Genomic DNA, 25,550 nt, shown 5'->3' with positions numbered 1-25,550 from the left:
CTCAAGATCTTTTATGGTATCTTCTACACCTGAGATTTTTCTCTCCTATCTCATGTATTGTGTTGGTGATGCTTGGATTTATAATACCTGATCTTTTTGCTAGGCTTTCTATTTCCAGGGTTGCCTCCATTTGTGATTTCTTTATTGTTTCTATTTCATTTGTAGATCCTGAATTGTGTTTTTCAATTCCTTCACCTGTTTTATTGTGTTTTCCTGTATTTCTTTCAGGGATTTATGTTTTTTCCCTTTAACGTTTTCTACCTGTTTACCAGTGTTCTCTTGCAATTCTTTTAGAGAGTTATTTTTTTCTACTTAAAGTCTTCTCTCATTTTCATGAGATAGAATTGTAGGTCAGAATCTTGCTTTTCATGTTTGTTAGGGTATCCAGGGCTTGCTGTGGTGAGATAACTGGGGTCTGATGTTGCCAAGTTACATTTGTTTTTGTTACTTATAGTCTTGTGCTTGCCTATCACTATCCGGCTATTTCTAGAGTTAACTGGCTTTGCTGTCTCTGCCTGGAGCCTGTCCCTCCTTGTAGGAAAGTGTAGATCTGTGAGGTGAATTAGAACAGGTTTTCTATGAGACAAAGTGTGCTTTCTCTGGTTAAGATGAGTCTCCTGTGTCACTACTTAGGGAAGACTTCCTTTCACTCTGGCTATGGGAGATCTCTGTGACCTTGGTTATGGCAAACCTGCTGAAAATCAGGCTGTTTCTGAGCGGTGCAGGTGAAGGTGGATGGAATGCTGAGTCTACCCTGGGCAGGGTTTTGGACTGGAACAAAGATGTGTCTCTGGCAGGGTGAATAGGTCCAATGTCCACTGGGCTCTGTAGGGGTCCCAGTTATGCCAGGTGTTTGGGCTGGTGAGACTTACTGTGAGCCTACTTATGATGGACCTCTTGAAGTTATGTTGTCTCTGGGTGTGGGAGGATATTATACAGCACCTGATCATACAAGTACCATTTCTTGAAGATGCTTTCCATTTCCCACTATTTAATTTTAGATTGCTTATAAAAAAAACCAGGTGTTTATAAATATATGAATTAACAACTGGATCTTCAATTTGATTCCATTGGTAATCCTTTCTGTTTTCTGTATTTATGTCAATACTATGCTATTTTATTTCTATATATCTGTAATAAAGCTTAAATCATGACTGGTGATAATTCTGGAACAGAATTCTTTTTTTTTAGTTAATTAATTAACTAATAAACTTAAATCTTTATCAAGATCCTTATCCCTCCTTTCTTTCCAGTCCCAGCACTACAAATCCCCCCAAATTACCCTCTCCCCTTCTCTGAGGAGAAGTAGAAGCTCCCCTTGGCTATAACCACACTCTGGGACATCCAGTTGCAGAAGGGCCAAGTGCATTCTCTAATATTGAGACCAAACCAGGCAGTCAAGTTAGGGGAAGGGGATACAATGTCAGGAAACTGAAACAGCCTCCTTCAGAATTATATAGAAAACTAAGCTGCACATCTGCTACAAAAGTATAGAGTGACTAGATCCAGTGCTGACATGCTCTTTAGTTTTTAGTTCAGTATCTGTGAGTCCCCATGGGCCTAGGATAGTAGATGTTGTAGGACTTCCTGTGGTGTCCTTGACCCCTTCTATTCATTCAATTCTATGACTCACTCTTCCACAAAGCACTGCAAGCACAGCTGAATGTTTGACTGCAGGTCCCTGTATCTGTTTCCAGATGCTGCTGGATGCAGCCCTTAAGGAGGCATTTATGCCAGGCTTCTGTCTTATAAGCACAGTGGAGTATCATTGAAAGTGTCAGGGGTTGTCTCTCTCACATGGAATGAGTCTCAAGTTGGGCAGTCATTGGTTGGCCATTCCCTCAGTCTCTGCTCCATCTTTATATCTGCATATGTAGTAGGCAGGACAAATTTTGAGTTGATAAAGATCTTTTTCCAATCTGTTGGTTGCCTTTTTGTCTTATTGAAAGTGTCTTTTGCCTTACAAAAGCTTTACAATTTTATGAGTCCCATTTGTCAATTCCTGATCTCACAGAACCAGCCATTGGTGTTCTGTTCAAGATTTTTTCCCCTGTGCTCTTCCCTATATTCTCCTATATAAGTGTATCTGGTTTTATGTGGAGTTCCTTGATCAACTTAGACTTGAGCTTTGTACAATAAGATAAGAATGGATCAGTTTGCATTCTTCTACATGCTAACCTCCAGTTGAGCCAGCACCATTTGTTGAAAATGCTGTCTTTTTTTCCATTGGATGGTTTTAGCCCCTTTGTGAAAGATCAAGTGATCATAGGTGTGTGGCTTCATTTCTGGGTCTTCAATTCTATTCCATTGACCTACCTGTCTGTCACTGTACCAGTACCATGCAGTTTTTTGTTTTGTTTTGTTTTGTTTTGTTTTGTTTTGTTTTGTTTTGTTTTGTTTTGTTTTGTTTTGTTTTTATTCACAATCGCTCTGTAGTACAGCTTGAGGTCAGGGATGGTGGTTTCACCAGAGGTACTTTTATTGTTGAGAATAGTTTTTGATATCCTAGCTGACAGGAGCTTGATATAGCTGTCTCCTGAGAGGCTTTGCCATTTCCTGACAAATGCAGAAGTAGTGCTCACAGTCCTCCAGTGGATTGAGCATAGAGTCCCTAATGAAGGAGTTAGAGAAAGTACCCAAGGACATGAAAGGGTTTGCAGCCCCATAGGAGGAACAAAAATATAAACTAACCAGTACTCCCAGAGCCCCTGAGTATAAATCACCAAACAAAGAAAACACATGGTGGGACTCAGGGCTCTAGTTGCATATGTAGCAGAGGATGGCCCTTGTCAGTCATCAATGGGAGGAGAGGCCCTTGGTCCTGTGAAGGTTCTATGCCTCAGTATAGGGCAATGCCAGGGCCAGGAAGTGGGAGTGCATGGGTTGGTGAGCAAGGGGAGGAGGCAGAGGGAGAGGATAGGGATTTTCCAGATGGGAAATTAGGAAAGTGGACAACATTTGAAATGTAAATAAAGAAAATATCTAATAAAAATTTTTGAGTTGAAGGTTTTGTGCATGTGTTTGTGTCCCACTCCCTCCACTGGAAGTTCCACATGTTTACAGAAGGTAGGCATTTCAGTCTCCATATCCCCTACTGTTAGGAATCTCAGTTAGCATTACAGCATTATATTAGCATCACCTCAATAGACTTCTCAGAACCTCCTTCATTCCAAGTCTCCATCTACTCCCAGAGATTGGTTACCACAGTCAAGATGATATTTTCTAGTTCCAACGAATTGTCTGAAAATTTCATAACTTTTTTTTAAACAGCTGAGTAGTATTTCTATTGTGTAGATATACCACATTTTCATTATCCATTCTTCAGTTGAGGGGCATGTAGATTGTTTGCAGTTTCTGGCTATTATGAATAAGGTTGATAGAAACATATTTGAGCAAGTGTCCTTGTACTATATATAGTAGGGAATCTTTTGTTTTATGCTCTGGAGTGATATAGGTGGGTCTTGGGATAGTTCTATTCACAATTTTCTGAGAAACTGAAAAATTGATTGCCAAGTGATTGTACCAATTTGGACTCTGACTAGCAGCAATGCTGGAGTGTTCCCTTCACTGCACATCCTCGAAAAGATGTCATGTCACATACGTCTTTGATCTTATCCATTGTGAAAGGTATAATATGCATTCTTAGAGTCCATTTAATTTGCATTTTTCTGATGGATAAAACTATTGAATATTTCTTTTAAGTGCTTCTGAACAGTTCAAGATTCTTATTAGTTTGGTTGGTTGGTTTGGTTTGGTTTGGTATTTTTGAGACCTGGTTTCTCTCTATAGCCCTCATTATCACTCTGTTGACCAGGCTGGCCTCAAACTCTGAAATCCACTTGCCTTTGCCTTCCAAGTTTTGGGAATAATGTTGTCTGTCACTACTGCCCAGCCAGTTCAAGATTCTTCTGTTCAGAAGTCTCTGTTTGACTTTGTACTCCATTTTTAAATTGGCTTATTTGTTTTCCTGCCTTGAATTCTTCATGTATTTTAGATATTAGTTCTCTGTCACATGTAATATTGGTAAATATCTTTTCCCATTCTGTAGGCTGCTACTTTGTCCTGTTGATGACATCCTCATCCTTGCAAAAGAATTTCAGTTTTATGAGGTCCAATTTATTAATTGTTGATCTTAATGTCTGAGCTATTGGTGTTCTGTGGAGGAATTTGTTTTCTTTGCCAATGAGATCAATACAGTTCTGCCTTTTCTCTTTTATTAGATTCTGCATCCAGTTTTATGTTGAGGTCTTCAGTCCAATTGTACTTCAGTTTTGTGTAGAGTGATATATATGGGTATATTTGCATTCTTCTTAGTACTGCTTTCATTGTGTCCCACAAATTTTCGTGTTTTATGCATTCATTTCCACTGACTTCTTGAAAATATTTAAATTTTTTCTTCATTACTGTCAGGATCCTGTAGTCCTCAGTAGAAAGTTGTTCAATATTCAGGGGTTTGGAGGTCTTTTGTTGTCCTTGTTGTTATTGAAATCCAGGTTTAATTTCTTGTGTTCTGATAGGATGGATGGAGGGGGTTATTTAAATTTTCATGTATCTGTTGGAATTTGTTTTGTGACTAAGTAAGTGGTCAGTTTTAGAGAAAGTGTTGTGAAATGATAAGAAGAATTTACACACACACACACACACACACACACTTTGTTGATTGTTGAAATGTTTGTAGATTTCTGTTAGTTCCATTTGATCTGTAACATTTATTTGCTCTAGTATTCCCCTGGATGATCAGTCACCTGGTAAGAGTGACTGGTATTCAAGTCTTCCACTATCACTGTCTGAGGGTTGACATTTTTAAGCTTCACTAACTTTCTTTTACAAATGTGGAAGCCTTTGTTTCAGGGCATAGATGTTAAAAATTTAAACATAATCTTTGCAAATAATTTCCTTGATGAATAATCAGTGGTCCTTTCTCATCTCTTTTTCTTAATTTTGGTTTGAATTATATTTTCTTAGGTATTAAATTGAGTATATTTCTTCTTAGATCAATTTGCTCACAAATATTCTAAAATCCTTTACTCTGTTTCAATGTTTATCTTTGAAGTGGTAAGATCTTATATGTAGCAGAGGATTTTTCTTGCTTTCTCAACCATTCTGTTAGTCTTTTCTTTTTCTGAAAAAATGAACTCATTGATATTTAGAGATATCCATGACTAGTAATTACTAATTCATTTTATTCATTATTTTATTTTTGGTGGTGATAGTGTGTGTGTTTAACTTCTTTCGGTTTTGCTAGTGGGAGTGTATTTATTACCTGTTTCCTCTGTATAGTTAACCTCCCTGGGCTAGAGTTTTCTTTCTAGTAGCTTCTGGAGGGTGGTGTTTGTAGATAGATATTGTTTAGATTGTAAAACCTTGCCTATTCAATATAGAGTGATTAAAAGTTTTGCTGGATATATTAGTCTGGACTGGCTTCTGTAATATTTTAGAGTCTGAATGATATCTGCTTTTCTTTGGATTTTTACTTTTAGAAGTCTGATGTAATTCTAGTATGTATACCTTAGTTGCTCCTTTTTCCTTTTAGCTTTCAATATTCTTTTTCTGTTCTGCATGTTTAGTAATTTTATTATTATGTTTTGAGTGACTTTCTCTTTTGGTCTCATTAATTTGGTGTTCTGTGTGCTTCATGTATCCTTATAAGTAATTGTTTCTTTAAGGCAAGAAAAATTTTCTTTTATGATTTTGTTGAAATGATTTTCTGGGCAATGGTCTTAGTTAGGATCTTACTGCTATGAAAAGACACCATGGGCAAGGCAACTCTTATAAGGACAATATATAATTGGGACTGGATTACAGTTTCAAAAGTTCAATCCTTTATCATCAAGACAGGAACATGGTAGCATTCAGGCAGGCATAATGCAGGAGGAGCTCAGAATTCTACAGCTTCATTTGAAGGCCACTAAAAGAAGAGTGACTTCTAAGCAGCTAGGATGAAGGTCTTAAAATCCATGCCTACAGTGACATACTTTCTCCAACAAGACCATACACGTTGGGCTAAGCATACTCAAATCAGTAAAGGCTTTGAGCTGGATTTTCTCCCTTTATTCCAGTCTTTCTTAGGTTTGGTGTTTTCATAGTATCCCTGATTTTCTGGACTATTTTGTGTTCAGAAACTTTCAGATTTAGCATTTTCTTTCGATCAATGTATCTATTTCTTCTACTGTGTCTACAACAGCTCATCTCTTTTATTCTATTGGTGATGCTTGCATCTGATGTTTTCTTTATTTATCTAGACTTTTACACTTCCAGAATTCCCTCACTTTTTGCTTTCTTTACTGCTTCTATTTCCAGTTTTAGATCTTGTTGAGTTTTATTTTTTCCCTTCTTTTTTTTTGATTCTTTGACGTTCCTTAAGGTATTCATTCAACAATTCAACTTGAAGCCTTGCTCATTGCTGTTATGGATACAAAATGTCCCAACCATGGGCTAGATTATTAGACTGAATCATACATAATGCCATACTACTTATTAATTTCAGTTATAGATAGCTTTCTAATAAATTCTTTATAAAATTTAATGACTTGTGTTCAAATTTTCATAAGTAGCTCAATATTTAATACATTTAAAAATAGCCAAAATATTCCTTTAATTGTATAAATAGTTTGTTATAGATCTATATAAATCCATCTTTCAAATAAAATTCAGTTACGATACAAGATATAACGTAGAAGAACAATACATACATGCTACTGAAAGAAATGGAATTAAGTTAGAAAACATGATACACAGAAGATGACTACCAGTAGACTGGTAGGCCACCACTCACAAACCTTCCCTGCTCTATTGCTTCACTTAGGCCAGACACCCACTCACCAACTATAGGTCCTTCTTATCAGAAGACCAACCTCCAACTCAGTAAATGAATATGTACCAGAGTCCACACAAGCCAACGATAAGTCTATCTTCCATCTCTGGTGGAGGTCCCATGCTCAACCATCCACAGAGATCCAATGACCACAGAAGAAACAGAAACTAGAGCAAAAAAGGACTTATCTGACAAACATAAACACAGAAATTAACATCTAGAGATAAAATTCATTCTAAACACAGATGTTTATAAACCAGTACAAGAACAAAAAACAAAACCAACAACAGATAGAGCAACATGTTACTACTAGAGCCCATGTATCCTACTTTATCAAGCCCTCAAAACAACTGAAGCACAAGAAAATAATAGACAACCTAGAAGAAGAGGGGAATAAGCCTCTTAAAGTAATTGTGGGAAAGACAAACCCTTTCTCTAATTCCTCCACTGGGGATCAAGTGCTCAGTCCCATGTTTGGCTGTGAGCATCCACATCTGTATTGGTCAGGATCTGGCAGAGTCTCTAAGGAGACAGCACTATCAGGCTCCTGTTAGCAAGCACATCTTAGCATCCAAAATAGTGTCTAGAGTTGGTGTCTGCATGTTGGATGGATCCCCAGGTGGGGCAGTCTCTGGACAGCCTTTCCTTCAGTCCCTGCTCCATTCTTTGTCCCTGTATTTCCTTTAGATATTCTGGGTTAAAATTTTAGAAATGGGTAGGTGGCCCCATCCCTCAACCGGATGTGGCATGCCTAATCTCTGTAGTGTATCAGGTTACTGACATGGGTCCTTTAGCCTTGTCTATGTGAATGTTGAATGCAACCAGATTTTTGTTGTCATTCCACAGATTTGCATGTGTAGCTTTCTTATTGATACTTGTATATAGTGGGTAAACATTACAAAATGAGCATCTGTAATTATTTCGTTGGGGGAATAATTTGGCGCCACAAATGTATGTAATTTCATTCACCTCCATCACAATCCCTTGAATCAAGTAGCAGTGCTCTGGGAAAACTTACTGGTAGTGGTTGGGATTGAAAAACTGCAGAATAGGAATACTGAGTTTGATTGATTTCCATTTGATGTTATTTAGATTTGTTTGGCGACCTTTTATGGTACAACTTGAGTCATCAGAATATCAATAAAACTTTTCAAGGGGATATCTTTCTAAATGATTATAGTGATTAAAGGAATATTTACTGTCTTCTATTTTGACTATCTTGAATAGTTTGTGCTCTGGGAACCTTTGACCTTAATTTTTGGGGTAGTTTTTCTTCTCATGTTCTCTAACAGAGTGTCTTGTAATGTGCTAGTGTGCTGACATTTGGCCAGATGAGCTAGAGGACGACCACTGAGTAATTGAGAATTCTGCTCCATATTTTTTCTGTTCTTGTCTCTCTATGCCACAAGTCCAGTGACTCCAATCTTTTTGAGCAAAGTAATTTTTGCTGCTTAAATTCAATAAAATACCCATTATTTTCTTCTTTAGTTCTCAGTTTGCTATTTTCTAGAAAATTCTCTTTTACACAAAACTACCTCATATCTTGCTACTCTGGAACTGTAGTCCAGTGTTCTTTGTTTTGTAAAATGTGGCATTGTTAATTTTCACCTAAATATATTTACTTATTTTTTGTGTCTACTACTCTATTTTACTTTTTGTTTCTTTATACTTTTATTATATTTTTTACAACAATAAAATACATTACTTTTTTTCTATCCTTCATTAAACTTTGAACAACCATTCTATTTTAGGCATGCAGCTACAATGACATTGGAAATTATTGGTACTGGTGTCTATAATAATATTGGATATGTTTTCTAAGATCATTGTTCGACTCCAGGAACCCTAATGGGATAAATGGGTTCTAGGTTTCTATCAGATCCAATTATTCTTAAGCTGAAAGAAAGAGTGAAGGAGTAAATGAATGAAAAAAGAAAAAAAAGAAAGAAAGAAAGGAAGAAGCAAACAAACACAAACAAAGACAATGTTGTCCAGAGTTCTGACAATCTGTAAGATTATCGATTCATTTTGACAATAACATTAAGTATATTTTAGAATATACTATAAGTCCTTTAAATTTTACTTTGTTGGAAAACAAACATTCTCAGATGACTATGACGATGTATCTTATAACCTATAAGGTTTGTTGCTGTTTGTTTTTATTTTTGTGGCCTATATAACGTGAACAACTTTTGATTATTTCAGGTCTTCACATTCAAATGACTAATGGCTACTTTTGTATTTTTTAATATTGTAAATCCTTAAGCTGCTGTGCATACACTAATTTTTCCTAACTTTTTACCATTTTAGAGACATGTTCAGTATCAGATATAGAAATTGAGAATGGGTTTTTTTCTGAGTCATTTCATACATATGCTCTAAATAGAGAAACATCCTATAGATGCAAGCAGGGATATGTGACAAATACTGGAGAAACATCAGGATCAATAACTTGCCTTCAGAATGGATGGTCACCTCAACCCTCATGCATTAGTGAGTATTTTATTATATTCCTTCAGTTATACTGATGGTGCATAGCAGTTTAATTTTATTCTTTCATTTGAAAATTTCAAGAAAAAATACACACCATTTTTTTTCTATTTTGACTTGTTCCTGCATTGTAGAGTATCCGTTCATTTGCCTTTTCAATGCTTTAAAATATCCTATAGTTTTAAATCTAGTGAAGAAGCCTTTGAAGAGCTGCAACTTCCTGAAAGTGTGATGACCTTATAATATGTATTTGACACTGTGAGTTAAGGTTCATGTCAGAACATTTCCCTCTTAGAAGATCTTTTAAAATATATTGATATTGGAAAGAAAGAAATGCTTCCAGGTACCAGCAAAGTTTGGGGTTTGGAAACATTCCCTTGTTTTAGGACATTGAGTTAGTGAGTATTTTCTAGGATCAACAATTAGTTCATCTAATCTTATTTATTAGAAAAATACCCAGTGCTAATTTTTAAGAAGTATTCAACATATCTCAAATGATAAGTTGATTTAAGATATACACTAATTTCATAATATCTAATATTTTTCAGCCATTGTAATTTTACAAGATATTATTAAAGAAAAGGCAATTAAAATTATACCCATGTAATATTCATTTCTGCTAAATAACAATTGACAAGGATTTATTGGATGTTCTTACTGTGAAAAAGAAAATCCTTGATATAATACCTCTTTTAAATTCAGCTAATCTACTTTCCATTATTTTACGAGTCATTTTAATCCCTAAACATAGTATGTTAATTGACAAAATCCTATCATATTTCCCTGAAAATATACATTTTCACTTGTCTATTTTTTTGGAGTGTGCAATAAGTATATGAAAAACTGAGCTGAGAAGCTATTGCTAAATTAAAATTTTATAAAAGTTTTAGAAAGGAAATCAATGCTATCTCCTATTTCAATAACTTGCAAGAAAATATTGTTAGTCTCCTTAGATTCCTTCAATACTATATTTAATTTGTTATCATATATTAATCTATACAGACTTTTATTCTCATGTTAATTACTCATATTGACTATTGACACATTAGAAATAACATTATCTCTTTAATTTTGCATTAGAGTCTTGTGAAAGGCCTGTATTTGAGAATTCTGTAACTATGAATACTAGGACATGGTTTAAGCTCAATGATAAATTAGACTATGAATGTCTCATTGGATATGAAAATGAACATAAACATACCAAAGGCTCTATAACGTGTACTTATTATGGATGGTCAGATACGCCCTCATGTTATGGTGAGTGCTATTTTCTCTGGAATATTTTTTTAAAGAAAATAATGAATTTATGTGCTAAAAATAGAAATTCCTAGAATCTTCCTTATGATTTCATGTAACCAATGAAAAAGGACTGTTTTGAAAGCCATTGATGTTGATATTTGCATTTATTATTTCATTACATTCACTTATTTAGTCTGTGTGTATACATGCATACATGTGTGTGTTTATGGAGGTGTGTATACTGCAATACACATGTAGGTGTCAGAGAAGCTGTGGGAGTCAGCTCTCTCTTTTCATCATATGGGTCTGAGGGATTGAACTCAGGACTCCAGGCTTAGAGACAAGCACTCTCTCTGATTGAGCCATCATTCTGGCCTGATAATCTGTTTTTAAAATAATATATCTGTCAGTTGTATATGCCACCAGATTCTAGCAATTAGGGTTCTAGCAATTAGGACCCTGGATCAAGTGATTTTTAAATTTAAGTATATTAGACTACATACTAAGTTCTGTTTCCAAAAGCAAACAAACCCAAAATTTCATTAAATTAGTGATTCCTTTGTGTGGCCTTGGTATATCATGTATCTCTTATCAGAGGACAATTCTTTTATTATTCAAGCTCTTAATCATGTAAACTAGGTCTCCATTATCAAAATTAGAACTTGAAGTATGAAACTAGGTCATGAAATCTTGAGGGCTGGAGAGATGGCTCAGTGGTTAAGATCATGGGCTGTTCTTCTAGAGTTTCAGAGTTTAATTCCCAGCAACCACATGATGGCTCAAAAAGATCTGCAATGAGTTCTGATGCCCTCTTCTAGTGTACAGGTATCCATACAGATAGAGGACTCAGACATAAAGTAAATACATCTTTAAAAAGAAAAGAAAAATGAAATAAAAAAGAAAACTTGAACAGTGTGAGGGCAGAGGAAAAAGGACAAAAAAATTGAGAAAAAAATTTTTTTGAAAGACTAGTAGCAGATACGGAGAAATCTGATTTGCAGATTCAAGGGTGCACTCAAATGTGGATGTCCTCCCTTGTCAAGATATCTTGGGAGGTAGAAGTATGATATTCTTGAAGTACAGGCCAGACTGGTTTATATAGGAATTGTGTTACAGCTCTGAAGGGAAATGCTTCCCCAATGATGTTGCTGCAGCCCATTGGAGGTGTGACAGCACTGAAGAGAAATGTACACTGGCTGCAAGGAGCCAAGGAAAAGCACGAAGTCATACCACAAATAGCAAACCTCACACAAGGCTTTTTTAGAAGAGACATGAGAAATCTGTGTCTGCTCCAGAGTGAAGCAGCAAAGAGTTAGCAGTAGTTTGATTTGTATAGGGTTTCTTGGGGGGCTGGAGGTGCATATGATTTCAAGGGCACCTTGGGGTTGGTGGGATTTTTTTTTAACCAAGTCTCAGAACAAGCTCAGTGATTGATGAGATTTTGAGTTCATCTAGGATCCTTTCCCTCCCTGTAGAAGGGAACTTGGCCATTAGCATCTCAAGGAACATAGCCATTATAGTAGTCTCTTGAGGTGGGGCTTGGTCACTTGTCTGACCTCAAGGGGCTTACAGTAAGGGAGTGGCTGCCTATGCTTGGCCAAAATGCTGCAGGAAACTGAGCAGGAGGCAGGTAAATATAAGATTGGGGGCAGGTGGGTGAGGGTAGATAGAGTGAGTTTAGGAGGATGAACATTTACAGGGTGGGGAATGGTGAGATTTCAAGATAAACCCAGGGATTGGTGTGTATTCATGCTCAGAATTGGTGAGGTTTCTAATTTGAGGATTGGTAGGTTTGGGTAGGTTTTAAATCTGGAAATGGGTTCAGATCTTTTACTCTAAATGAACACATCTCATAAACAGAAAAAACAGCAACAAGTGACTTGCATGTTTTTAAAAAAATCAAACTAAACAAATGGTGATCATTAATTTCTCTCCGATTATAAGCAGTTCAAGATTATGAAATCAGGACTTTCTACAATACATTACTAAAATAGACCATAAGTAAAGGGATATTATTTCCATGAGATAGTACTTTACCTGAGGGTCAGTGCTAGCATGTCAAATATAAAATAAAATATAATATGAAACTATTTATGTACCATTCTCATGTGTGAGATTTTTTCCCTTGGAGGCAATATACAAATATCTACTTACCCCAGATAAGGAGCCTATGACAAACCAATGTAGAGATACCAGCAAATTCCAACTTGATGAAACTTTAGTTGTGCCCAGCCTGAAAAAATCAAAAACAAAAACAAAACAGAACAAAAATCAAAGAGACCATCAGGAATCACAACTGCAATGCAAGCCCATGAAAGTCTTTATTCAAGCTCTAGCTTGGGACACAAACTTTCCTGATGCAATAGGAAGCAGAGTGACACTCAGATCTAGGGGCTTAGAGTTTGTATAGGGAAAAAATTGCAAGTTGTAGCATTCAAGCCTCGCATGACATGATTGGGTAAATGAATAAAGGAATGTTACCATTCAAACTGATATCATCAGGGAAGTAACACACATCTAAAACGGGGCAGCTTGTCTTGAAAAAGATTCATGTTTTCTTAACTTATCTTGTTATTGTGACCATCTTTTCCTGTTGCTGTAAGCTGGCCATAGATGTTATATCTATTTTTGTTTGCTTTCAATGCTTGATGGTCACTTTCCCAGAGCCCAAGACTGGGGACCATATCACACTAAGCACAGCAACTTTCTCCAAGGAAAGCAGTTTTCTCTATGGAAGCAGATTAAAATAGAATGTAGAGTACAAGATGGAATAGTTCCTACTGCCTTTTGCCTCTTCAGAATTTTATTAATGTTATTAATTTTATTAATTTCAGAAATATGGAGGAGGGATTTCTTATAGGAGAATAAATAACTCATAGACAGCTACACCCCAAAGCCTACCCATTATGGCAGACAGCTCACAAAATCACAGATGAGTATCTTACATAACTTGTATGCAGCACAATAGGTTGAAGTGACTCAGCTGTCTAAACACCTTTCAGGTGCTGGATAGGATCTTGCTTCTTCAGGAAGTTGGTATGATGTCATTTTTCTTTTTTGCATGTAGAGTGGTCTGAGCTCCTTCCTTGCAGCTTTGCTTGTCTGAGTGATTCTCAGCAATCTAACTATCTTGGTTACTCTGGTAGGGAGGAGCCTGCTGAATCTGCTCAGTTTCAGGGACTCCCTGAAGCTATTTTGAGTTGTTTACCTCCCTGCTTAAGGAGCTTCCCTGAAGGATGGAGTATTTAAATCTCAAAGAAACTGTTACTCAACAAATTCCCATGGACTTTCAATGTCTCCAGGCCAGACAGGAAATGTGAATCAGAGGAGAGGAAATGGAGTGACTGAGATGGCAATGCAAACTGATATGATTAGATAGTGTTACATTACACACACACACACACACACACACACACACACACACACAAGACTTAACAGACATAATTTATGGGCTGACACACTCTGTATAAACACAGTAACTGAGGAATGATTGTTTTTCACATTAAAACAGAGTATTATGGTATACTTATTAAATACTTTGTATAAAAGAAGCAAAAATACATAAACAGGATAGAACAAATAAAACTACAATAATATCTGGTTATATTATGGCATTCATTCTTTCCACTGGAAAAGAGCACACACTTAGACTCAATTCAAGTTTAGATTAAATGAATATATTCTTACTGCTAGCAGCACAGAAAAGGGATAAAGGGAGCATTTATAAAGTTGGATACCAAAAGGTGTGCATTACAATTATCTATGGAATCTACAGCTGAACCAAAGAAAGTGTTTTACTCCCAATTGTTCATCTTTACCATTGTACACTAGTAAAACGACCACTTCATCCCTGTCTAACAAAAGCAAAAAACAAACTGTTAGATATTTTACAACAGGAACTCCAGTAACCCAAACTCCTTTTCTTTTCGTTTGACTTTTGGTTACTTTTGTTTTTACTTGTTCTTCTCTCTCAAAATATATCCCAACTGCAGCCTCCCTTCCCTCAACTCCTCCCAGTTCCCACCTTCCCTTCTTACTTACTGCTACTCCCTTCACCTTCAGGAAAGAGCAAGAGACTCATTGATATCCACCAAACATGGCATAACATGATGCAATAAGACTAGACATAAATCCTCATTTCGAGGCTGGATGAAGCAAACAAATAGGTAATGTTCTCAAGAGCAGGCAAAAGAATTACAGACATTCCCCGTTCCCCCTGTTAGGAATCTCACAAAAATGCCCAAGATAAACAACACTATGTATGCAGAGGACGGAGCACAGACACATGCAGGCTCTTTGATTGCAGCTCCAGTCTCTGTAGCCTCTATGATTCCTCCTTAGTTGATTCTGTGGACCATATTTCCCTGCTGTCCCCAGTTCACCCACAAAACTCATTCTATTGCTGCTTCCCAGGGGGATCTCCTTCTTACTTAATGCACCTTCTTACTTAGCCTCACTTGGTCTGTGGACTGTAGCATGATTATCCTTTACTTAATCTTTAATAACTACTTAACCTTTCATATCATTTTTTTTGTCTTTCCAGGTATGGTTGCATTACTCAGGATGGTTTATTTTTTCTAGTTCCATCATTTGTCTGCAAATTTCATGATGACATTTTTCTGACAACTTGTGTAACTTGTGTAATATATCATTTTATAAATATACCACATTTTTATGCATTCCTCAGTAGAGGGACATCTAGGTTTTTAAGCTATGCAGCCTCTGGTTGCTGGCCTTCAAAGTAGTGTCAGACATGGCTCTCTCTCACTGTATGGCTCTTAAACTGTACAAACCATTTGTTGGCCATTCCCACAAATTCTACAGTCACATCTTGCAGGCAGGACAAATAGTAGGTGGAATATTTTATGACTAGTTTGGTGTCCCAATTCCTCTACTGTAAATTTTTCCTTGTTACAGAAGATGGCTGGTTCAGGTTCTTTAATCCCCACTACTAGGAGTCTTTCCTAGGCTCACCCTCAAAAATTCCTTGGAGTTCCATTGAATTCCTTGGAGTTCTCTCTTGCCCCCAAAATGCCCTACATTCTAGTCACCTCTTCCAAAATTTTTTCACTCCAACCCACCTGATTCCTCCTGTTACCTTCCCTTCGGTTTGGAAAGTAGCAATTATCTTTTATGAATGACCTTAAATAAAATTTGTTATTTTAATTTATACTTTAGAAGAAGGGAGATTTTAAGGCAGAAAAGAATTATGTATGTATGTATGTATGTATGTATGTATGTATGTATGTATGTATTTATGTATGTATTTATTTATTTATTGTTTACTTACTTAATTTTGGTAACATTCAACAATTTCAAAAATTGAAGAAAAATTTTATCATACTGGAGAACATTATATATTCCTAATTTGCATAAAATAACTGACAATTAATTATTAATTAGAACTAGAAGTATAACAAATGGTTTAATGTAAAGGTTGTACATGCTTCTTCTGTTTTTTTTTTTAATTTTTAATATTTTTATTACATATTTTCCTCAGTTACATTTCCAATGCTATCCCAAAAGTCCCCCATAGCGCCCTCCTCTTCCCTACCCACCCATTCCCATTCTTTTGGCCCTGGCATTCCCCTATATTGGGGCATATAAAGTTTGCAAGTCCAATGAGCCTCTCTTTCTAGTGATGGCCAACTAGGCCTTCTTTCGATACATATGCAGCTAGAGACAAGAGCTCCGAGGTTCTGGTTAGTACATCATGTTGTTCCAACAATAGGGATGCAGATCCCTTTAGCTCCTTGGGTACTTTCACTAGCTTCTCCATTGGGAGCCCTGTGATACATCCAATAATTGGAAAATATACCAACTATATTTTCCTACTTGAAAAATTATTTTATATATTTTACTTTCCCATTACATTAAAATGAAATTATTTTAATATGTGACTTAGATATTGTATAACAGTAATTTCAAATCTGAGGGAAACAGTTTTATGTTGTAATAATAGTGAAGTTATTTCTTTAATATTAATACTTATCTGCAGCAAATCATATCCAGTAAAAATAATTTGACTTTTTAAATCAGTTTTGTCATTAATATATTACACTTTCTTATAATTCTCAGAGAATACCATATTGATTTGGAGGCTATATTAGTGCTAGTATGCAACGTTCTTTATAAGGAAAAGGGTTACCGAAGCTTCCCTGTGAATGTATTTGAGATAGATAAACCTACTTATCAATGATTAATTGTATATTCTAATTATCTTACTTTTCAAGAAAGAGAATGCAGCGTTCCCCCTCTAGACCCAAAACTAGTCGTTTCTCCCAGAAAAGAAAAATACAGAGTTGGAGATTTGTTGGAATTCTCCTGCTGTTCAGGACACAGAGTTGGACCAGATTCAGTGCAATGCTACCACTTTGGATGGTCTCCTAGTTTCCCAATATGTAAAGGTCAGTATGTGTTTTATATTTGAACAATTAGGATCAGAAGTTTATTTTTCTTCTTTTAATATTCCCCAGTTATCTAGTATGTTTATAATATAAAAATCCTCAGAGAAATTGACATCCATGAAAGACATTTTTTACGTGACTAATACACAGCCACATATTTATGACTTGAATACCAAGCTATCTTGCTCCTTTAAATGTGTTATCAATGTGTTTACACATGCAGACATGATGCCTGAGACTGAAGAGGTTTCTTTCATTTTGTCAGAATTATCATTAGAGCTGGTGCTTTTATAGCATATCCCTTCCCTCATATTGCATAGAGTATGCCCAAACATGCAAAAGCAGATTTTAATTAATTCAACACCAGGTATTAAACAAATTAAATAGATAATAGATACAGTGCTGATGTTTTCTACAATGTGATAACTGTATGATAAAATAGTACCAGTCAATGGGAAAATCATTGTAATCAACATAACAATTACTGTGTGATTTGCATGTATCTTCAAGCTGTCAGGTTTACCAAAAATTCTTCCACCTTCAGTACATTTGCAATACTATTTCAACAAATGTAATATAGCTGTGAAATGTAAATCTAGTGTAAATACCATTTACTTAGAAAAGTTTTATAAAAAGTGATATGGTGAGTAAACTTTAAATTTCTCCATTTCCTAACATTTTAGACTGTGAGATGGACACCTTCACTTATATTTATGCACTATTTCTGCAGCAGGTCAAGTAGCATCATGTGCACAACCTCCTGAAATTCCTAATGGGGAAATTAATGGAACAAAAAGAGTTGAATACAGCCATGGTGAGGTGGTGGAATATGATTGCAAACCTAGATTTCTACTGAAGGGACCCAATAAAATCCAGTGTGTTGACGGGAAGTGGACCACCTTGCCTGTATGTGTTGGTAAGTACAAACATTAATACTTCAAAGATATTTTGTATTTGAAGTGGTGCATTGATCATAAGTACATTTTTGTGAAACATCTACAGAGGAGGAGAGAACATGTGGAGACATTCCTGAACTTGAACATGGCTCTGCCAAGTTTTCTGCCCCTCCCTACCACCATGGAGATTCAGTGGAGTTCACTTGTGCAGAAACCTTCACAATGATTGGACATGGGTCAGTTTCTTGCATTAGTGGAAAGTGGACCCAGCTTCCTCAATGTGTTGGTAAGTATGTATGCATAAAATGGATACTTTATAAAGGTTAATATTTGTATTTTAGAAATATTTACTACTGTACAGTTTTGAAGTTAGTAGTCTTTTTGGAAGCGTAGTTTTAAATAATATGAATCCAAATTTTCGTTCTTTATAATCTGATGAATTTCTTAAGAAGAACAGAAATCATTAATATAACCTATAAAAGTTTGTTCATTACTTTAAGGTAAATATAGTTGTTAATTATGAATTTTCTACATGTATTTTTCTATACCCTATTCTACTTTATTATTTGTTCAGATATCAGAGGTTAAATTTGCTTAATCTGCCTGTAGCCACCTTAATATGACTCTCTCCAGTTTTATCTTGCTGGGCTACAGACTTAATGTTATGAGTCAAATATTTTTACCTTGACTGTATACATTACTTTCCTCCATATCCTTAGCTTTCTCCTAATAAATAATATATTCAGAAGCAAATCAACCACATAGTCACCATGCCCCTTTGACCTTCTTTTTCACAGAACATCAGTTTTTGTCTTTTTGTAGATTTCTTTAGGACCGGGTTAATACTCAGGCATCTTTACTGCTTGCATCACTCTCATCAACATTTTAAATGTTATACAAATTTTTCTAATTATTTACTTTCATTTGCACTATGTACATTTCACTCTAGATTTCAAATTATTAAAAATGTTATCCAGGGCCTATACTGAAATACCAAATTCAGAACACACTCTCAATTTACCAAATAATTATAATACATAACATATTAAAAAGCATATATATATATATATATATAAATTAACTCATAACACAACTAGAGCAATTTATTATCATAACTTAATATTGCTATATTATGAAATAATCTACAATGTGAAAGTATTTCTTATTGACTCATATGACGAGAATGTAAAGGAGAAAGGTGGTGACTAAAAGCATCTAATTTCTTATACCAATTCTCTCATAAAATATTTTGAAATATTTGTACTCTACATAGTATAACTTAGATGTTCTTTTCTTGTATCACATCTATCAAAAAAGGAAATGTGAAGTGAAAATTTCTATATCCTATCCCCACATTTTTATTTTGATACTTGTAACATTTTACTGATATTTAAAAATGGGAAAACAACAATTTGAACATTTTCACTGCTTTTAATGCTATGACAAGAGTTGATCATGTCATAATCATAACTTATGTAGAACATCTGAGACACTGATTTTTTTTATGCTTTTGTAGTTGCCTAGTACCCATGTCCCTTCATGACACAAATTATCTCTGAGACATGAAAGAGTGGACAGTATACCTAGTTCCCACACTATAGGCCACTTCTGCATGGTAAGTCTCAACATTTTGGTTGGCAGAATATAGAGTGCTAGGCATAGTTTCATCGTGCATTTACGGTATAAATATTTGAATGTAGGAGCTCACTCATTTCTTATGTGTTTTTATTTTTATGGAAATATTTTCATATAGCAACAAATCAACTGGAGAAGTGTAGAGCATTGAAGTCAACTGCCATAGAAGCAATTATACCAAATAGGATTGAATTTAATCATAACTCCATCATGAATTACAAATGTAGAGACAAGCAGGAGTATGAACACTCAATCTGCATCAATGGAATATGGGATCCTGAACCAAACTGTATAAGTAAGCTTTTTGTTTTGTTTTGTTTATTGTTTTGTGTTTTTCGACACAGGGTTTCTCTATATAGCTCTGGCTATCCTGGAACTCACTTTTTAGACCAGGCTGGCCTCGAACTCAGAAATCCACCTGCCTCTGCCTCCTAAGTGCTGGGACTAAAGGCCTGCGCCACCACTGCCCAGCATAAGTAAGCTCTTATTGGCACTATCTTCTCATGAGTGTCCTAGCCTTTTAAAACTATAGCAGTAGAGTCTTTGTTTCATTAGTAAAATTTTCCTAGAATTTTATGTGTGAAATCTTATTCATACAATTTTTACCTCTCCCTTTCCCCACTCCAACTTAACTCTTCTTGTGCTCCCCAATTTCATATCCAATTTATGATCTCTTGTTGGTCTATATGTGTACGTATACATACATATATGAATAATATATACAAATAAAACTTGTATATATAAACTCAACCTGAGACGTGCTTTAAGTATTTCTCCTATGGGTGTGTGCTCAGGACTAAGTTCATGGGATTGGATAACTTATTTGTTTGCTCTCTCATCTAGAGAGGAGGCTGACTATTCCACTGTAGACCTCCATTAGTTGCCTGTAGCTCTTCATTTAGGGGAAGGGACATATAGCATTTTCCCTATCCATACTAATATGTCAGTTGGTATTGTCACCATGCATATCTTGTTAGGTGACTTTTGAGATTTCATGAGTTCAGGTACCCTGCCCTATACGAAGATATTATCTTCTAACACATTTTCTGTCAAAATTCTTTTTAACCTAGGAGTTGATTTAGAAATTACAGCCTCATATTTGTTAGTGACCTGCAGTGTAAAACACAAACAATATTGATCGACATGGCTTTACTTATGTGTCATAATGGTCCCTTATCCTTATAGTTTCACTACATATGACTATTTTATCACAACACATGTGCTGTCACTCCTATGCTTATGCTGAACCATTATGTCATTCAGTATGGTTGTGTGCTCTGTCGACCTAACAATTTACTTAACTCTTCTAACAATCAGCTAACCTGGAAAATTCCAATTTATTTGACACCTTCCAGTCCATGTCAGTAGGCACCAGAGTCAGTCATTCTACTACTATTTCTGCTTCCCTATTTGTATTATCACTGTTGTTTGGAGGCCCTGCTTCATTTGATATTTTAAATATTTCTTAAAGACTAAACTTCACAGAAAGTATTTCTATGCCATTTCAAAATTAAACCTTCTACATGTGTGTTAATGGAGTGCACATATTGTCTCTGTTATTTCATCATTTGTTAGCATTTTGATTATACTATTAAGTCAGTAATTGGTTTTCTTTCCTGCATGGCTAGCTAGTTGTCCAAAGAATATAGAGAAACGTATTTACTACACTGTGTTGATTTATTTCTAATAATTCCACTCTACTTAAGCAGAAATATAATAAAAGAATGAAATTATTAGTAACCATTAAGAAAGGAGCCTTTCACGTTTTGAATCTGAGGGATGAATCTGAGGTGTTTTGATTTTGTAGTAATTTAAAAAAAAAACTTGTCAGAAGAGTGTTAATAACAGAACTACATTATACTGATTGTGAACCATCAGTTTTCACCTCTCTAGCTAGTTCAAGTTAAATGGAATGTCCAGGGAAGTTGAAATTTTGAATAACATAATACAAACCAATTTTGATCATACTCGATATTCTTATTGACAAAGAATCTTCGTTAAATTGATTATCAATTGTGATGACTAATACTTATTTTCTACCTAACAGAATCCACATTTCCTAGGAAAACAACTTCTGAGCATATCTGTAATGACAGTTCTTATTTAGGTCAACTGAGTGGGAACGATCCACTACATGTGTAGGTGACACCATTTTATGGGCAGGATTCCTGGCATAAATACAAAGGGAAATGCATCCTGGTGATAAATACAATATGAACATCAGCTTAACATTTCTGCTGCCATTGTTTCCCTACATGAAAAGCTAACAAACTCTTCCTTCTTTTCTTCCTACCTTTGTTTCTTCTTTCCATCATTTTCTTCCTTCTTTCTTTATTTCTCTGCATCTTTCCTTTCCTTTCTCCTTCCGTTCTCCTCCTTCCTTCCTAAGCTTCTTTTGTCAGGTATTTTATCACAGCATTGAGAAAAGTACAATTAGTATAATTATACTTATAGTATAATTAGTATAATATAATTATACATTAGTATAAGTAAATGCAAGTACAACTTTCACTAATCAACTGTTATTTATAAAATATTTTATGAAGATTTTTAATGTAATACAACACATTAGACCACAAATATCCATAGACAGCTCTAGAGAAAGATTCATGTGAGCTTAATCATAGTAAATTATATTTAAGTATATAATTCAGTTAAGATATTTTAATGGCTAGAAATAATTGAAGCAAATTTTATAGAAAATAATATAAAACTGCATTCAAAAAGAATGAGAAAATTTCAAAGGAGATGAAGAATTGCTATATTTAATTGCTATACAAGTGAGATATATAAGGACAAAAATTACATGGTCATAACTAATTTACTATTTAATAAAAATTATTATTTCATAATGTAAGATATTGGGTTTAGTAAAGATCTATGATTTTTGATGTTTTCTATGAAAAGGCAGGATATCCTGTCCTCCTCCACCACAGATTCCAAATTCCCAAGTTATTGAAACCACCGTGAAATACTTGGATGGAGAAAAATTATCTGTTCTTTGCCAAGACAATTTCCTAACTCAGGACTCAGAGGAAATGGTGTGCAAAGACGGAAGATGGCAGTCATTACCTCACTGCACTGGTCAGTATCTATGACTTCCTTTATACCATTAGAACTCAGATGAGGGGAAAGGTACTGAAAAACAAGGCCATACTATAAATATTCTGGACACATAATTCAAAAAGTATAATTTTATTTTGTTATGTAAGTTTTAATTTTGCTTGACTATTTCTTTGTGTAGAAAAAATTCCATGTTCCCAACCCCCTACAATAGAACATGAATCTAATAAATTACCCAGATCTTCAGAAGAAAGGAGATATTCAATTGAGTCCAGGTGTCATAAACATGGAACTACATTCAGCTATGTCTGTGATGATGGTTTCAGGATACCTGAAAAAAATGTGGTAACCTATACATGGGGAAATGGAGCACTCCATTTCATTGTGTTGGTTAGAGTGACATGAAAGCAAAATAGTGGTTTTAAACAACTCATTACCAGTAGTCTACTCTCATCCAAGTCAGGAGACAGAATCATTTATATCGGCACATATACACAATTATATATTTTAACCATATATTTTTACTTGCATAATTCAATCTATGCTGCTTTAGTTGATTGTACTGTTTCTATTGAAATCTAGTTTTACTCTCACATTTATGTTTTTAGATATGATATACAGTCTGCAGACTTCATCAGCTCATGTGAATTGTATTTTTTTTTTTTGATTTGCCACCGAGTAGTAAAGTCCAAAATTTCTTTTTCCCATAATGTGCTCCCTACATTCATCCCAAAATATATGGTATTTTCTGAGATTATTAATTCTTTGAAGTTGTTTAATAGATTCAAAATAACAGAATGTGGTATAAGGAAGCACTTCTTACCTTCTTTATGATGACACATCTAGCTTGTTAACATTTCCTTCTATTACAGCTACATACAGAATTGGTAATACAAGTATTAGGTTTCTATAACATCCCTCAAATGACATTTAACTTTTGTTGTTCCTCTTTGTATTCTGTTTTTTGTCTCCCCTTCCTGGAATCCATAACTCCCAACCCTATTTCAGCATCTTATGGACACAATACCTTGCCCCCAGTCCCTTATGCTGTACCTAACCTCTGTTGTTCTGTGGATTGTAATTTGGTTTCCATTGACTTTACACCTGATATCACCTGATGATACCTCACTCAGGATGAGTTTTTATCTATTTCCCATCATCACTGTGACATTCATGTTTTTATTTTCTGTGTGTAAATAATGTAGCAATTTTTTATCCACTCATCAAGTCATAAATATATTTGGAAACTTATGTAATAACTTGACACTCAAGATGAGCAAATTGGTAGTGATACTTTATTTTGCACTGTGTGGATCCACCACACATGCCAAATGCTACTATAGTAACAAGTCCAAGGCTAAATATCCACCTGGTGACAGAGTACATTATGAATGTAATAAAGCTTTTGAACTATTTGGGGAACTGGAAATGAAGTGTCAAAATGGAATTTGGACAGAACCACCAAAATGCAAAGATGGGGCATCATTTTCCCTAATGTTTATTTGACAACTTAATTTAGTTATTGTACATTACTGGAAATAAACAAGCAGTGTAAATATTTTTAAATTTATTTAATTTATTTACGTCCCAAATGTTATCTCTCCCCAGTCTCCCTCCCAGAGCACTTCCCCCATGCTCCCTCTACTTCACCTCTGAGAGGTTGCCATCTTCCCAGGAGCATCAATTCTATGAAGTATTAGGTGCTTCTTTTCCCTCTAGGCCAGAAAAGGGAGTCCTCTGCTAGATATGTGCCAGGAGTAGCTAACCAGTCCCTTTATGCTCTTTGGATTGTGGCTTAGTCTCTGTGAGCTCATGTTCTTCCTATGGGCTTTCCATCCCCTTCAGCTCCTTCAATTCATCCTCTCTCTCTTCCATAGGGTTCCCAGACATCCATCCAATGCTATCTCCACCTGTCTCAGTCAGCTGCTAGTAAAGTTTATCAGAGAAAAGCTATGCTCGGCTCCTGTCTGTAAGCACAACATAGCACCAGTAATAGTGTCAGTTATTTGATGCACTCCCATGGGACAGACAGATCTCAAGTTGGTCAGAAATTCCTTCAATCTCTATTCTATTTTTGTCCCTGCATTTCTTTGAGAACAATTTGGGGTCAAAAAATCTGAAGGTGGGTTGATATTACATCTCTCCACTGGAGGTCCAGTTGAACTATTGGAGGTGCTTTCCTCAGGTTCCCTCTTCCAACTGTTGAGGATATTGCTTAAGGTCACCCACATTGAGATCTGGGAGCCTCCCAGATCGTGGGTCTCTGGGACTTTAAGGAGGATCCCCTGATGCCTTGTGCCTGGCAGCTTCAGGGTTCCATTTATTTTCCTGGCCTTCTGAGCTTCTCTTATGTTTTACCCCATACCTGATCCTGCCTCTGCCCCCTTTTCTCTTCCCCTCCCCGCTCTCACCCAGATAACACCCAGCTTCTACCTCCCATGATTATTTTATTTCACATTCTAAGTCGGACTGAAGCATCCTCACTTGGACCTTCCTTCTTGTTTAACTTCTTAGGATCTGTGGGGTGTATCATGGGTACTCTGTTCATTTGGGCTAATAGCCACTTATCAGTGAGTATATATCATTAATGTCCTTTTGGGTCTAGGTTACCTTAGTCAAGATGATTTTTTTTTCTAGTTTCACCAATTTTCTTGAAAATTCATGATATCCTAGTTATGAATAGCTAAATATCATTCCATTGTGTAAATGAACCACATTTTCTGTATCCATTCTTCGGTTAAGGGACATCTGGGTTGTTTTCAGCTTCTGGCTATTATGAACATAGTGGAGCACTTTTCCTTGTGGTATGGTAGAGCATCTTTTGGGTATGTGCACAAGAGTGGTATAACTGGGTCTTCAGGTTAAACGATTTCCAATTTTCTGAGGAACTGACAGATTGTTTTCCAGAGTAGTTGTATAAATTTACAATCCCACTAACAATGGAGAGGTGTTCCCCTTTCTCCACATCCTGGCCAGCATGTAATATCACTTGAATGATGTGAGAAG

At 35.6% G+C, this 25,550-nt stretch overlaps 1 protein-coding gene across 6 annotated transcripts in view; it reads left to right on the top strand.

The window, feature by feature from the left end:
* The window catches only part of LOC147006138 (complement factor H-like), an 82,954-nt gene that overhangs the window by 43,433 nt on the left and 13,971 nt on the right, over positions 1–25,550 (top strand). For 4 of the 6 annotated variants that reach the window (XM_085841603.1, XM_085841615.1, XM_085841607.1 and 1 more), the window contains 7 exons: positions 9,125–9,307; positions 10,385–10,561; positions 16,777–16,950; positions 17,681–17,866; positions 17,953–18,132; positions 19,600–19,776; positions 22,389–22,565. In XM_085841603.1, coding sequence (XP_085697729.1) covers positions 9,125–9,307; positions 10,385–10,561; positions 16,777–16,950; positions 17,681–17,866; positions 17,953–18,132; positions 19,600–19,776; positions 22,389–22,565 — 1,254 coding nt within the window. The remainder of the gene's footprint in view (positions 1–9,124; positions 9,308–10,384; positions 10,562–16,776; positions 16,951–17,680; positions 17,867–17,952; positions 18,133–19,599; positions 19,777–22,388; positions 22,566–25,550) is intronic. The other 2 variants (XM_085841604.1, XM_085841619.1) reach the window with 2 other exon arrangements.

Source organism: Mus caroli, unplaced genomic scaffold (assembly GCF_978045245.1).
Source record: "Mus caroli unplaced genomic scaffold, Mus_caroli_1 scaffold_1, whole genome shotgun sequence".
NCBI lineage: Eukaryota > Metazoa > Chordata > Mammalia > Rodentia > Muridae > Mus > Mus caroli.
The sequence above is the reverse complement of the archived record's forward strand: the minus strand, read 5'-3'. Positions and strand labels throughout refer to the sequence as shown.